Raw genomic sequence first — 15,319 nt, 5'->3', positions numbered from 1 at the left:
AAAAAACGGTAGTAGGGATATTCATAATTGTTCTTACGATTAATATTGATACTATAAATGGTGATATAATTACAACAGAACGGGATACGATTACATAGCTGAGCAAATAATAATAATGATAATGACAGGAGCAGATATTAATGTTTATTATAAATATTATTATAAAACTGCGATTTAACAATATAATAGGATATGGTTATATTTGATATATTGCATGATTATAAATACTGGGACATATTAGAATGTTTATGATAATGAGGATTATTATAATGTATTATTGTGATTATTGAGACGGACATATTGTATTTGGGTATTTGTATATAACTATTCTAATATCACATAAATTATTAGTAACAGACAATGGCAGCAACCATATGGTGTAATATATGGGAATGAATTGGGGGTGGGAGCAAATAAGTTCTACTTCTTTCCACTCCCTTTCGAGCAAGTATATGTGTAAATATGTGTATGGATATGTGTAACATAATTGTATATGTATGGATACATATATACGTGAGATAAACTGTTCTATTTTTCTATGTATGTGTATTGATGTATATATATATATATATATATATTTGTTGTGTGTGTGTATTTATATATATATATATATATATATATATATATATTTTGCTCGAAATAAACTTAAACTTAAACTTATTAAATCATAAATACAGAAAAATGAAAACAGACAACACAATTCCTGAATAAATAAATAAATAAATACATAAGACCCTATTTTTGTATTTTAATTGTTAATGTTTTATGAATTTAATTGATTAGACATGATTTTTTATTATAAACATTTTATTAAACTATTAAAATGTAAAAATTACAATGGGACATGTGGGATTTGGGATTTTTCTTAAAGATTTTTTAAGCGAAAAAAAAAAAGAAAAGGAATTTGGGGAAAAAAATGAAACATATTTCATAGGGCCCTAATAAATTTATTTTTTGAACTATTGATAAAGTGCTATTAATTCACTATTAATAAAGTTAAATCATAATTTCAATTAAACAAAAAATTTATTTATTTCAACAAAATTAATTTGAAACAAATTGAATTTAGGAAAAATAAAAGGAATTCATAGGGCTCTAATGAACATCATGGGATAACATCGTTTATATCATCATATGAGGTGTTTATTAATAATCAGCGTTTTACCTTCCACGTGATGACCAGATTATTGTGTTCGGTGCCGTGACCTTTGACCTCAGTGGGGTTCTCGTCAGGAGCTGTAGGTATTAGAGTTGTGTTGTGTACATTATCGGTAGAGACTAAAGACGAGCGGATGAACACTAATGTGAGCTTGAACACGCGTGGGCCGTACCTGCGGGGCTGGTCCTGTACTGGAGCGAGGGCATGCTGGGACGGCTGAAGCCCACATTATTGAGCGCCAGCACTCTGAAGCTGTAGTGGACGTACGGAGAGAGCTTCAGGTGAGCCGTGGTCTTGGTTCCAGGAACCTCCGTCAGATTGTGCCACACGCCGCTCTGGTGGAGAGCGTCCTCATACTGGATCAGGAACTCTGACACGGCAAGAACACAAGGTCATTCAGAAAGCATCCTTACACCCAACAGAAATGCAGAGATCTTTAAAAGCATGCACACAGGTGTGTGTGTGTGTGTCGTACTCTTGATAGGGCTGTTGTGTTCGTCTCCAGGTGTCCAGGTGAGCTGAACGCTTCTCGCTCCCGGATCCGTCAGCTCCAGATCGGTCGGCGCTCCCGGCTGCTCTGTAGAGTTAAATACCACTAATAAATACTAATATAGTAATACATCTTATTTCTATATTGCCTTCGAGAACCCAAGGGCACTTTACATAATACAAATAATATAGTTATATAATCAAGACAACACTGTGAACAGGCAGTCAGATGGTGATCATATAACATACAAGACAATAACCAAAATAAAAACCAAAAAGAAACAATCAATAAAACATATTGTGAATTTAGTTCAGTCTTAAAGGTCTGGAGTGAGGAGACAGCACAGAGGTTTTCAGTCAGCTTATTTCAAAGCTTAGAAGCTGAAATGCTGAACACCCTACCAACATCAAACTAATTCTATCTAAGAGTGCAGGCGGGAATGTAAGGGTGTATTAATTCGGTAAGATATGAAGGTTCTAAATGGTAGGCTTAAAAACTTGGACAAGAAAGAATAGGAGTCAGTGCAGTGCTGAAGGATGGGAGTGATGTGAGCTGATTTATTTTTCAATGTAAGGGCATGAGCAGCAGAGTTTTGAACTAGTTGCAAGAAATTAAGGGCTTTAGTGGGTTGGCACCAAAACAAAGAGTTACTGTACAATAGTTCAGATGCAAGGTTAAAGCATGGATAACAGCTTCGGCATCTTTGTGATTTCGCAAAGGTCATATACAAACAATTTAGCGAAGGTAGAAAAGCAAGATTTAACAAACTGGCAGATGTGAGGTTTAAAGCATAATTTGGAATAAAATAATACCCCAAGATTCCATACAATGGGTGAAGAATTTACTGTAACTCCATCATTATGTGAATGAAGGTGTCATTTTGGGAGGAGATAAGGGATTTAGGGCCTACTAAAAGGATTTCTGTTTTGTCAGCATTCAGTTTTGAGAAGTTTTCAGCATCCATGGTTTGAGATCTCATAGGCAGGAAGTGATGGAAATGGGAGGAAAAACAGAATTGGGCTGTACAGTAAGATAGATTTGTGCATCATCAGCATAAATATGGAGGTTCAGACCATGAGGCTGAATGATCTGACCAAGAGGAAGCATATAGATTAGAAACAGAAGTGGACCGAGAACCGAACCTTGAGGTACACCACGGGAAACGAGATCTGCTGATAACAGATAGTCGAGATATAATACTGAATGGCAATCTGTATCAAAAGCTGCACTCAGATCAGAGGAGCAGAAGGATGAGGGCACCAGAGTCAGAGGTCATTCACTACTCTTAAAAGAGCAGTGTCTGTACTGTGGAGAGGACGAAAACCAGACTCAATGGTTCACAAATGGGACTTGTCTAAATTAGACAAATTTGTCCTTTTTCTGATACTTCTAATATACATAAAGGGGAGGTTGGAGATGGGTCTACATTTACTCAGGACTGTGTTATCAAGCACTGGGGTTACATCAGCTATTTTTAGTCCAGTAGCAAGGGATCTGTTTATCGTGTGGATGATAGGTAAAAAAAGATAAGGCAGAATGTTTTTGACTGTGTGTGTTGGTACTGGATCAATCTTGAGTTGATCCAATATCAACACAATTATAGAATTTGATTTAACAATCAGCTATTCAATCTCAGATGTATTGGTGAGTAAAAAGTCTAGCAGGGAAGTAGAGAATTCTGGGGAAGCAAATTAAGAGAAAGATAGATAGATACTGTAAATTTACTGTAGAATAAATGTCTGAAATTTCTGTAGAGATGGTGGTTTAACAAGTTTGTTGATCTCAGAGAAAAGAGTCCTGGATTTGCACTTTGCTTTTTTAATGACAGCATGCAGTGCTAAGTACTTTTGTCAAAATAAACATGAATCAATTCATCAACTCATGATCACATGATCAGACAAGCACATGCTGCGTGATGACATCATCAGCTGCATGTCTGCACACGCACAAATTAAAGCGCATTCACGTGATGAGTCATGCAAACTCTAAATACGCCTTCATGTGGAAATCAACAGAACGACTCCAAAGCCAAATCAGAAGACAGATCAATGTGATCACACAACAGCATGCTCCATGAACCTCACCACACACAAGCCCAGGGCATTATGGGATGTGATGAGCTGTGTGTTTACCGTAGATCACTGCGGGAGTGGGCGGGGCCTCTGAGTGGGAGGGGTTAGAGGAGTGAGGAAGAGATGTGTTAATTTACAGACAATTACACACTTCTAGCTAAAATAATTCTAAAATGCACTATTCTGTCAATGTTTATTTGCTTTTAATTATTTATTTTAATTTTTATTCATACATTTTTAAATTGTATTTATATTTTAGTTATTGATTACAATCAACTGCTTGTTATTTAAATCATTGTTTTTATTATTTTATTCCATCAATTGTTATTTATTTAGATAGTTTAATCTTGTTTTTAGTTGGATTTTCTGTTAATATTTTAAAATATTGTTTCTAATTTTTAATTATTGATTTTAAATAAACTGTTATTTATTTATTTATAACAAATGTATTTATTTAAACAAATTTAGATTTGTTTGTTTAAATTATTTTATTATTTATTTTACTTAAAAAAAAATTTAAATTAAAAAAATTACCTTGTTTTCTATTATGTTTTTCTCTATTTTTAAGTTTTTTTTCTATGTGTATTGTAATTTTTTTATTTACTTATTTAAATAATTGTATATTTATTTAAATACATTTTTATTTATCTATTTAGTTAGCTTAATCTTCTTCTTCTTCTTATTATGTTAGTTGGCTTTTCTGTCAATAAAATCCCTCGTATCTGAATGAATCCAGAGAGACACTGGATCTAGTCACTCGGTTAGCACACAAACACTCACCGACCACCGTGAGCTGAGCGCTGGCCGAGTCCTGGTCCAGCGTGGTGTTCATGATGCACGTGTACGTCCCCGCATCGCTCTCTGTGACGTCTGTGATGGTCAGACTGTCCGAGTCCACTCTAAACCTGTTATCAGACACAAAACCCTCAGACCGGCTCCCCACAGTACATCAGCAGACACTCAAACTGATCCTGTGAACGCTAATGACACCTAAAACCTGCAGACTTCACCTGTCAGTAATTCTCATCATTTCTACAACATCTACTCAAACTGTTACTCACCTAAAAGTGTTTGAAAGACAAAAATATGAAATATTTTGTTGCTCATTTCCGGGATATACTATGAGATGACTTTAACCCACATATTACTGTACGTTCAGGGTCAGTTTGACCCGATTTTTGAGTTGTAAGAAATACTGGTTAACCTTGTATGTCTTTCTTGAAATGTTCAGACTTTTTCTCATTTTGACTCATAAACATACCAGCAAAGTTTCAACACTCTGAAATGTTGTGGAATGTGTGTATGGAATGTATAATATGATTATGACCCGGATATTTCATGGTTAAATGCAAATGCAAATGAAAAAAAAAAAAAAGAATTGATGTTGGAACATTTCTGCATTTGGCAGATGCCTTTATCCTTGAAACTAAATGTGCATATTTATTATCAGTTCATGCATGTTCAGTTTGCTGGAAATCAAACCCATAATCTCGCTGTTGCGAGCGCCACACTCTACTTCAGGAAACACACAGAAGAAGTGCTTTTCCACACTTTTTCTGTTTAAAATGTCTTGCAAATATTAGAAAATGGTTCGAATACGAGTTATAATATTCACAGCTTATGGAAAAATTTTAAAAACTTTAATGCATTTAAAAAAATAAAATAAAATAATGTGTGGGAAGTATTAGTGGTAAACGTTATAACCACATTTATTTCATAGTGTAATTTTTGGTGGATTGCATTGATCAGTAATTTTCACCCAGAACATAACGATTGTACCCAGTATTTGAACAAGTTAAAAATGATGAGCTGAGAGGTGAAAACACCATCAGATTATGACATGATCAGACAGCGTGTGATTGTGATTCTTAAACCTCTCATCATCAGGCAGCTCTCCGTCGTCCTTCAGCCAGGTCATGGTGGGCACGAGTGATGGGTCGTGCTTGGCTTTACACTCAAACACCACGTCCCGGTTCCTCTGGACCACCCGGTACTCCGGCGGCCTCAAGATCCTCGTGGGCTCTGAAGAGAGAGATGCTACAGATGAGCAAACCTCAGCACACTCTCATCCAGTCAAACCAGAGGTTTGGACCCTGATAACGTCACACAAAGCAGCGTTCATCGTGAGTTTCCATCTCTCATCAGGTCCGATGATCCACCGATGGATCGTTTCCTAATGCTCTTAATACAGCACACTTCCTGTTGTGCTCTTCAGAGACACACTTAAGTGCCATTTGAAAAGTGAAAAACATGCAAGCTAAGGCCTGGAGCCTCTAAACACGATGCATGATGGGATAGAGTAGCCATTAAGACCAATATCCATGTCTGTTCATTTTAAAAGTGCAGCATGAGCACGCACTGAAACACTCTCACAACTCACAATATTTTCTCTTGGTTAGACAGAGTTATTTAGACCAGCGTTTTTCAATCTTTAAGATGCCACGGACCCACAAATATAATTATCCACAACCTAAAATGTAAAAGTCAGCTATATATTTTCATGTATAAAAACAAAAATTATGCTGTGGAAAAATTTATGTGTAAAATATTATTTGAAAAAAAAAAAGTTTATATTGTTACATTATTTATTTATTTGTTTATTTTCATCTTACATCATTATTTATTTATATCATTTTTAATCATTTATTGATTTATTTAAATCATCAATAATTATGTATTTATATAAATCATTTTATTATATATTTAAATAATATTTTAGAATGTATTAATCTATATAAGTTATATATTTAACATTTATTTTAATACTTGTTTTACTCATTTAGTTAGTTTAATAATATTTTATCATTTATTTATTTAAATCACTGTTTTTAAATATTTATTTTAATCCATTTTTATGGTTTGTTTATTATTATTTTATTATTAGTTTTTCTCTATTTTTTTCCCACAGTTCCAGTTTGAAAAGCTGTGATTTAGAGGACTTAACAGTGATGTTACATTATTTATTTATTTGTTTATTTTCATCTTACATCATTATTTATTTATATCATTTTTAATCATTTATTGATTTATTTAAATCATCAATAATTATGTATTTATATAAATCATTTTATTATATATTTAAATAATATTTTAGAATGTATTAATCTATATAAGTTATATATTTAACATTTATTTTAATACTTGTTTTACTCATTTAGTTAGTTTAATAATATTTTATCATTTATTTATTTAAATCACTGTTTTTAAATATTTATTTTAATCCATTTTTATGGTTTGTTTATTATTATTTTATTATTAGTTTTTCTCTATTTTTTTCCCACAGTTCCAGTTTGAAAAGCTGTGATTTAGAGGACTTAACAGTGATGAAGGGGCTCAGTGCTGAATCCCTCACCTTTGACCTCCAGGTAGATGTGGTTCTCGGGATAGGACAATGTTTGGCCGAGATACAATTATTTGAAAATCTGGAATCTGAGGGTGCAGAAAAATCTAAATATTGAGAAAATCACCTTTAAATTTGTCCAAATGAAGTTCTTAGCCATGCATATCACTAATCAAACATTATATTTATAGCAAGACATTTACAAAATATCTTCATGGAACATGATCTTTACTTAATATCCTAATGATTTTTGGCATAAAAGAAAAATGTATAATTTTGACCCATACAATGTATTGTTGGCTATTGCTACAAATATACCTGTGCTGCTTATGACTGCTTTTGTGCTCCAGGGTCACATTTAATATTTTATCAATATTTTAGGACAGTAAAATCATGACCTTTTTCAGATGTAACAAATCAGGACTGGCATTTATGTGCTTTGTTGTCATGGAAATAATGTCAGAATGCAGCAAACCTTAACAATTCTAAACACTTCAGGCTTTATTTCTAATATAAAGTCTTTTTTGGGGGGGATGAAGCATTATTCTCCCGTGAACAGACGTGTTTCTTGTTTCTGATTCTCTCACCCAGTACGTTGACGAATGCGTTGGACAGTAAGTATCCGTATTGGTTGGAGGCGTTACACTGGTAAACTGCGCTGGAGCCCGTCTGGACCTCGGAGAATATGAGGGTGTCTCCTTCCACTCTCCTGCTGGGGTCTTTAGGAGCATCTGTCACCAACAACACAGTGTCACACACACACACAGCGCTGAAGCAGCTCTCACACACACACAGCGCTGAAGCAGCTCTCTCACACACACACACACACACACAGTCACTGACCCTCGATGGGCAGGCCGTTCACCAGCCAGCGGATGCTGGGTTTGGGGTGTCCGGCGGCCCGGCACGTGATGATGCCCATCTCCTTCGGAGCCAGAACCAGATTCCTGGGAGCACTGATCCAGTACGGAGCCGCTGCCAATCAACACAACAGCCTTTAGTGCTGAAGTCACGTCAACATTACCCATGATAATCTATAATAGAAACTGTAGACTGGTTTAGTTCCTTTAAGAAATTAAAATGTTGGTACCTTTTGTTCTATTGAAAAAATGACAATTTCGGTCAGTTTTGTTAAATGAAGATATTTAAATATCGGTTAGTTTTGTTTAATTAAGATATTTAAATATTGGTTGGTTTTTGTTAAATGAAGATATTTAAATATCGGTTAGTTTTGTTTAATTAAGATATTTAAATATTAGTTGGTTTTTGTTAAAGGAAGATATTTAAATATCGGTTAGTTTTGTTTAATTAAGATATTTAAATATCGGTTGGTTTTTGTTAAATGAAGATATTTAAATATCGGTTAGTTTTGTTTAATTAAGATATTTAAATATTAGTTGGTTTTTGTTAAAGGAAGATATTTAAATATCGGTTAGTTTTGTTTAATTAAGATATTTAAATATCGGTTGGTTTTGTTCTATTGAGAGAGTAAAATATTGGTTAGTTTTGTTCTTTTAAGGTATTTAAATATCGCTTATTTTTGTTTCTACTAAGAGAAGAAAATTTTGGTCATTATCGTTCAATTAAGATATTTAAAATATCAGGCCGTTTTGTTAAATTTAGATATTTAAATATCGGTTGGTTTTCTTCTATTAAATATTTAAATATCAGTATTTTTTGTTAAATGAAGATATTTAAATATCGTTTAGTTATGTTTAATTAAGATATTTAAATATTGGTTGGTTTTTGTTAAATGAAGATATTTAAATATCGGTTGGTTTTGTTCTATTGAGAGAGTAAAATATTGGTTAGTTTTGTTCTATTAAGACATTTAAATATTGGTTCGTTTTATTCTTTTAAGGTATTTAAATATTGCTTATTTTTGTTTCTACTAAGAGAAGACAATTTTGGTCAGTATCATTTGATTAAGAGATTTAAAATATCAGTCTGTTTTGTTAAATTAAGATATTTAAATATTGGTTGGTTTTCTTCTAATAAATATTTAAATATCAGTAATTTATGTTAAATTTAGATATTTAAATATCTGTTAGGTTTGTTCTTTTGAGAGATTAAAATATTGGTTGCTTTTGCTCTATTAAGAAATTTTAATATTGGTTCGTTTTATTCTTTTAAGGTATTTAAATATAACTCTGTTTTGTAAAAGTAAGATACTAAGATATCAGTCGATCTTGCTAAATTATTTAAATATTGGCCAATATTGTTTTATTGAGAGATTTAAATATCAGTCAGTTTTGTTAAATTAAGATACTTAAATATCGGTTGGTTTTCTTCTATTAAATATTTAAATGATGGTCAGTTTTGTTCAAAGCGAGAGTAAGTTATTCTTAAAAAGTAATAATAGAAATATTATATAATATGAAAAATGAGTGTTCACAAGGAAATTAAAAGGAATTTAGATAACGGTTGGTTTTGCGAGCAAGAGTAAATAATTCTCAGAAAGCATCAATATAGATACGATTGGTTGACTTCAGTGAAAAATATTCGGATATCAAAGAGTCTGACGCGAGTTTAATTATCAGGAATGTAAGCAATGATGTTGAGAAATACAGAAGAGAGCTTTAATTTGAATTAGGACTGTCTGTGGAGCGTCTTGGACAGGACTGTGTGTTCACCGTTAACCGTGACTCTGATGTTGTGGTGAACAGAGCCGTGCCGGTTCTTGGCGATGCAGCGATATTCTCCAGCGTCCGCCTCCGACACATCCGTGATCCGCAGAGTCTTATCGAAGTTCAGGAAGGACGCTCGTCCGCTGGGAATCTCACCGTTGCGTTTAACCCATGAGACCGCAGGAGTGGGACTGAACAGGAATACGAGGGACATTACAGGTCAACACAGAAACCCTGTTTTATCCGAAGCAAACAAAGATGCATTGCATTTCAGCAGTTCATGCATTCCCTGGCAAATCAATCCCATGCACCACCATCTACTGTTTGAGCTATGGGAATGCACATGCACAAAATAAAAAATCATATTTCACAATCATTTAAACCAAACGTGTGAACACAGATGAGAGGATCTGAACTCACAGGCCATCAGCGACGCACTCCATCTCTAGAACCTCTCCTCTCAGAACCATTTTAGAGCTGACGGATTCACTGGGAACCATGAACACAGGTGCTCGCTCTTCTGCGGGTTTATCTGAAACAAACACAAACACCCTGCGTCAGTCACACACACACAATCACACATTCACAGACACACACGCTTGTTTTCTTTCAATTAGCATAGGTTTTATATTTCTTCATGGAATTGATTGATTTTAGGCCTCACTGATCTGGGATCTCAGCTTTCGAGTGAATATTGCCCAACATATCCACAAATAATGTTTTTTCACTCAAAAACTGAGGTGCATGAGATCAGATCAATTAACCCTATGATCAACCAGTCCAAAAATAAATATAAAACCTGTGCTGAGTGAAAGAAAACGAGTTGACAAAAATATTAAATCCAAGATTTATGATACTACAGCGTGATGAGAGCAATTTTTTAAAAGCCAGTCATTTTTGACCAGAAACACCAAATTAGAACAGCACAAGGGTTAACTGAATGCATGAGGGTAATTATATTACTGCCATATTGACATTACTTTAACACGCTCAGCTTTGACTGAAAACAGCTTCAGGATCGAAACAATGAAACAAACCTTTCTGTGAAGCTGCTCTTGAATAAAAGTACAAATACACGTGAAATGAACTGAATTAAAATGAAGAGAACTAATCAAGGTTTAGAAGAACTAGATGGAAAGCAACAGAGGAATAACAGAAATCAGGAAGATGAAGAGACAAACAGAGTTCATTAACGAACAGAGAGAGACAAACCTCCCAAAGTCTGATATAAGATCATTGAGTTTCTAAAGCAGAAGATTCGATCGATTAGAGATCTGAGATCGATTAGTCCAGGAAACCAGGGCTTTAATAAAAGACGGATTTGTGCGTGAATGAGGGAGTATAGGTTAGAGTAAACCGGGTGTTGGTTAACCGGCAGGACGAGGGGTTGGTTAAAGGAGGGTCACTAGGGGGCGCCATCACTCACCACTAAACAAATCAGTGTCATTGAAATAATCTGCCAGTGTGTCATTGAGTGAATCCACTGTAACACAACAAAACAACAGCACAAATCAAAGACATGCAGACAGAAGTGTCTCACAGCGGGCATTCAGAGCTCTCTTTGTTTCATTAGCGTGATGAATGGACAGCACTCACTGTCGAGCACACGGACGCTGATGGGCTGCTTCTGCTGGATGGTCTGCGTGTGCGGGAAGCGAGCGTAGCAGATGTAGTCGCTCCTGGAGTCCTCCGGCTGGACGTTGGAGAAGTAGAGATCTCCGTTCAGAGCCTGAGACACACGCCGGCTCTGCGGCAGACGCTGGAAATCTGCGCAGACACACACAGACATGAGTGAGATCTGAAGCGAACACATTACACATCTGATCCGGTTCTGCAGAGTTATTCTGGTGCAGCGTCACAAAATCAGCGAGCTGCATGCAGAGAAATAACAAACCTCTTTAAAGCATCAACACTTGTGGAGTGAAGAAGAAGTCAAAATCAGAAAGTGGGACTGAAAAGAATAATACGGTTTATTTTGCCACCGTGCTTCAGCGCACAGACTTTCATAAGGGCTAAAAGATTGCAAAGACAAGAAACTCGTTTAAATACAAACAAGATTCAAACTGAAACATGCTGCTAAAATAAAAAGTATTTTTTATCAGGACTCACAAAACATTCTAAAGAATAACATTCTTCTTATCTGCTATTTTCTTCAATTTTATACAAAAGCACAGCCTTTGAGGTGTTTTTCATTGAGTTTATCAGCTAGTCTTTGTTGAGAACTGCTATACAATCGTATCTATAAAATGTTTTTAAATGTTCTTAAGGAAATATTAGAGAACTTCTTTTCAACAATTGCACTCAGAGGGATCAGAAATACTTTAATGCCTACTCTCAAAAAACAAAATTCAACAAAGAGAGGAGATCACACATATTGGTAAAAAACTTCTCACAAAAAACACTTTATTAAGAGGCCAAAAAGCCCTAAAGTAAAAATGTTTTTGATTCACATTGTCATCAGTGTCATAACAGACAATAGCACACCTGATTCTATTTATAGAAATGTTACCGTAATGCATCTAATAAAGTTGACTAAAACACATGCATAAAAATCATCAATAGCATAAAAAGTGTGTACACTAACATTCATGAATAATACAAATATTATGCAAAAATATAAACAAAAGGATTATATTTCACAAAAATTTTTCTTTAGAGGAATGTTTTTGGCATGATATTTTTGATAGATATTTTTGGTTTGGTTACAAGAATTTGCTTACAATTATTTAATATAATTTTTATATAGTATACTTATGAAGTGTACACGCTTATTTTTTAATGCTATTGATATATGTATAAATGGATAAATGATGTATGAATTTATTTTGAGAAGTTTCGATTTTCGTGAATCCAGCAGGTTTCTGCTGATACAAAAGTCTGTAATATTTTCATTATTGTTATGAAAGTCGCAATTAAGTGAAAATAGCATCAGATCTTTTCTTCCGTATTGTGTACATCTGAGTGTCACGGATTAATGAAAAAAAGGCGGGACTTGGTTCTGTTAATCTGTCGCTGATTGGATGTTAAGATGTGGGCGTGGCACTCTAGCAGGGGCGGAGTTTAGGAGTTTAGCACTAAATGATTGGAGAAGACCAGCATACACCACTGAAGATCCAGTTTAATTCAACATTACGAGATCAAAACATTTATTGATGCTCACTAACATGCATGTAGAAAGCAGGGTGAATTTTCATTTCGCTTACTGTTGTCCATCCAGAATATGATGGGCGGCGGGAGGCCGGCGGGGGGGCGGCAGTGCAGAATTAAAGACTGTCCCTTCTGTGCAACGATTGGACTGATTCTCTCTTTAGACCACAGAGGAGATCCTGCAGAAACAGGAATGATCACATGACTCAACACAACCGTGAAGGTGAAGCTTAAAGGGACAGGTCACCCAAAAATGAACATTCAGTGTTAATTTACTCACCCTCAGGCCATTCAGATATAGCTATCGTCACTTTAAGATTAAAAACAAAAAACACAAAACATATCAGGCAACACAGAATGAATACATGTGGCTCCTGACGATCTATTGAGGTCTTATGAAGTGAAACGATTGGTCTGTGCAAGAAACTGAACATTATTTAGAACATTTTTACAAAAGTGTGTTTTGTAGATCTGTGTTTTCGGACGGTTCAGTCCAGTTTGATGAACTGGTTCAACTAGTTCACCAGCAAGAACTGATTCAAAAAAATGATTCGTTCGTGAACCGGACATCACTCCGGATCATTTGTCTGAGGCTCTGGATTATAGTAAATAATGTTCAGTTTCTTGCACAGACTGTTCGTTTCGCTTCATAAGACCTCAAAATATCATAAGGAGCCATGGCGATTAATTCTGTGTCTGATATGCTTTTTTTTTTTACTTTCAAAGTGCTGATACCTATTGACTTGCATTATATGAATCACCAAAAACCACGGTTTCAGCTAAAAATCTTTATTGTACTACTGAAGGAAAAAGTCATAAGACCTCAAAATATCATAAGGAGCCATGGCGATTAATTCTGTGTCTGAAATGTTTTTTTTTTACTTTCAAAGTGCTGATACCTATTGACTTGAATTATATGAATCACCAAAAACCACGGTTTCAGCTAAACATCTTTATTGTACTACTGAAGAAAAAATTAAACTACATCATAAATGATCAGCAAATGTTCATTTTTGGGTGAACTATCCCTTTAAACTCAGGTTTTTCAACCGGAGCTGAGAAGCGGTGAGTGGAGAGTGTTGAGGAGAGAGATCTAAACACTGAGTGACTATGAGGATCCGTCTGTGGGATTGAGCCGCCGCATGCATCACAGTCAAACGTTGAGATTTACCTCCGAATATCAGATGTCTGAGGATGTTGAGAATGTTTTGCGACACAGAACAGTGAGAGATAGCAGGGTTAAACAGAGGCAGATGAGAGTGTGGAAGCTGTGCTGTGACTGATGTGACGTACTGGACTGGCGGATGATGATGCTGTTGGAGACGGCGGTGCCGAGCTCGTTGTGAGCGGAGCACTGATAGACGCCCTCGTACGCCTCGGCACGCTCTCCTCCGCTGATGTCCATCACCAGCGTCCCTGAACGAGGCTTCATCAGGACTTTAGGATCCTTATCCATGTCAAAATGCATCCCGTTCCTGGTCCACGAGAAGCTGAGGGCGAGGAGAACGGCAAATCGTGAGTTCATTCTGTCAGCTAGTCCTGTGTCAAATGTCAAATACTTACTCAACCTTGTCAAGTTTTAGTTGACGAAAAGTCTGAAAATTTTAGTCATTGAAAACATATATGAGTATATATTTCACAATCATATTTTATCATCGTAAATATCATTTTAGTCACATTTAGTCATGCTGCATGATGGTTTAACAGATAATCATGATTAGCCTATATATGTGGTTACTCACAAACATGATTTATTATATTTTTCATATTACATTTACATTTAGTCATTTAGCAGACGCTTTTATCCAAAGCTACTTACAAATGAGAACATACAGAAGCAATCAGAATCAACAAAAGAGCAATAATATGCCAGTGCTATGACAAGTCTCAGTTAGCCTAACACAGTACACGTAGCAAGTTATATATATAAGTTATATACTGTATATATATTAATTATCCATATTACATTTACATTTAGTCATTTAGCAGACGCTTTTATCCAAAGCTACTTACAAATGAGAACATACAGAAGCAATCAGAATCAACAAAAGAGCAATAATATGCCAGTGCTATGAAAAGTCTCGGTTAGCCTAACACAGTACACGTAGCAAGTTATATACTGTATATATATTAATAATGATATTCAGCAAATGCACTTTTATGTCATCCTAAAAAAGTCTTTGAATATGTCATACATGTTTAATTCAATGAACCTCACAAATGTTAGTGATTTTTACTGTCACTTGCATAGAAACATGCAAAACAAACGTTTCTCTCATATTGTCTTTTATATGCAAAATGAGCATTTTCTGGTCTTCATTCAAGAAAATATGATTCCCGGCGTGATCAGACTTGTTTTTAACTATTTCTTGATTTGTGAAAAATATGAAAATAGAATTACAGAATCAAGAAGTTGAGGACTTTCAAATTTTTTTTCAAATTATTTATAATTTAATAAATATTATGTAAAGAAATTTTTTTAAT

At 34.9% G+C, this 15,319-nt stretch overlaps 1 protein-coding gene across 1 annotated transcript in view; it reads right to left on the bottom strand.

Moving 5' to 3' along the window:
• LOC107722978 (neuronal cell adhesion molecule-like) overlaps positions 1-15,319 on the bottom strand; it is a 33,471-nt gene that overhangs the window by 14,013 nt on the left and 4,139 nt on the right. The window contains exons 4-19 of the mRNA XM_016531480.1: positions 14,129-14,374; positions 14,007-14,042; positions 12,892-13,014; positions 11,285-11,455; positions 11,115-11,171; positions 10,109-10,220; positions 9,695-9,879; positions 7,905-8,036; positions 7,623-7,792; positions 7,074-7,098; positions 5,596-5,743; positions 4,502-4,626; positions 3,782-3,811; positions 1,635-1,736; positions 1,332-1,529; positions 1,166-1,236 (exon numbers count right to left, since the gene is read on the bottom strand). Of these exons, the coding sequence (XP_016386966.1) occupies positions 1,166-1,236; positions 1,332-1,529; positions 1,635-1,736; positions 3,782-3,811; positions 4,502-4,626; positions 5,596-5,743; positions 7,074-7,098; positions 7,623-7,792; positions 7,905-8,036; positions 9,695-9,879; positions 10,109-10,220; positions 11,115-11,171; positions 11,285-11,455; positions 12,892-13,014; positions 14,007-14,042; positions 14,129-14,374 (1,931 nt within the window). The remainder of the gene's footprint in view (positions 1-1,165; positions 1,237-1,331; positions 1,530-1,634; positions 1,737-3,781; positions 3,812-4,501; positions 4,627-5,595; positions 5,744-7,073; positions 7,099-7,622; positions 7,793-7,904; positions 8,037-9,694; positions 9,880-10,108; positions 10,221-11,114; positions 11,172-11,284; positions 11,456-12,891; positions 13,015-14,006; positions 14,043-14,128; positions 14,375-15,319) is intronic.

Source organism: Sinocyclocheilus rhinocerous, unplaced genomic scaffold (genome assembly GCF_001515625.1).
Source record: "Sinocyclocheilus rhinocerous isolate Xijiao unplaced genomic scaffold, SAMN03320098_v1.1 scaffold2953, whole genome shotgun sequence".
Taxonomy (NCBI): Eukaryota; Metazoa; Chordata; class Actinopteri; order Cypriniformes; family Cyprinidae; genus Sinocyclocheilus; species Sinocyclocheilus rhinocerous.
Note: the sequence above shows the minus strand (reverse complement) of the source record. Positions and strands in the feature narration are given on the sequence as shown.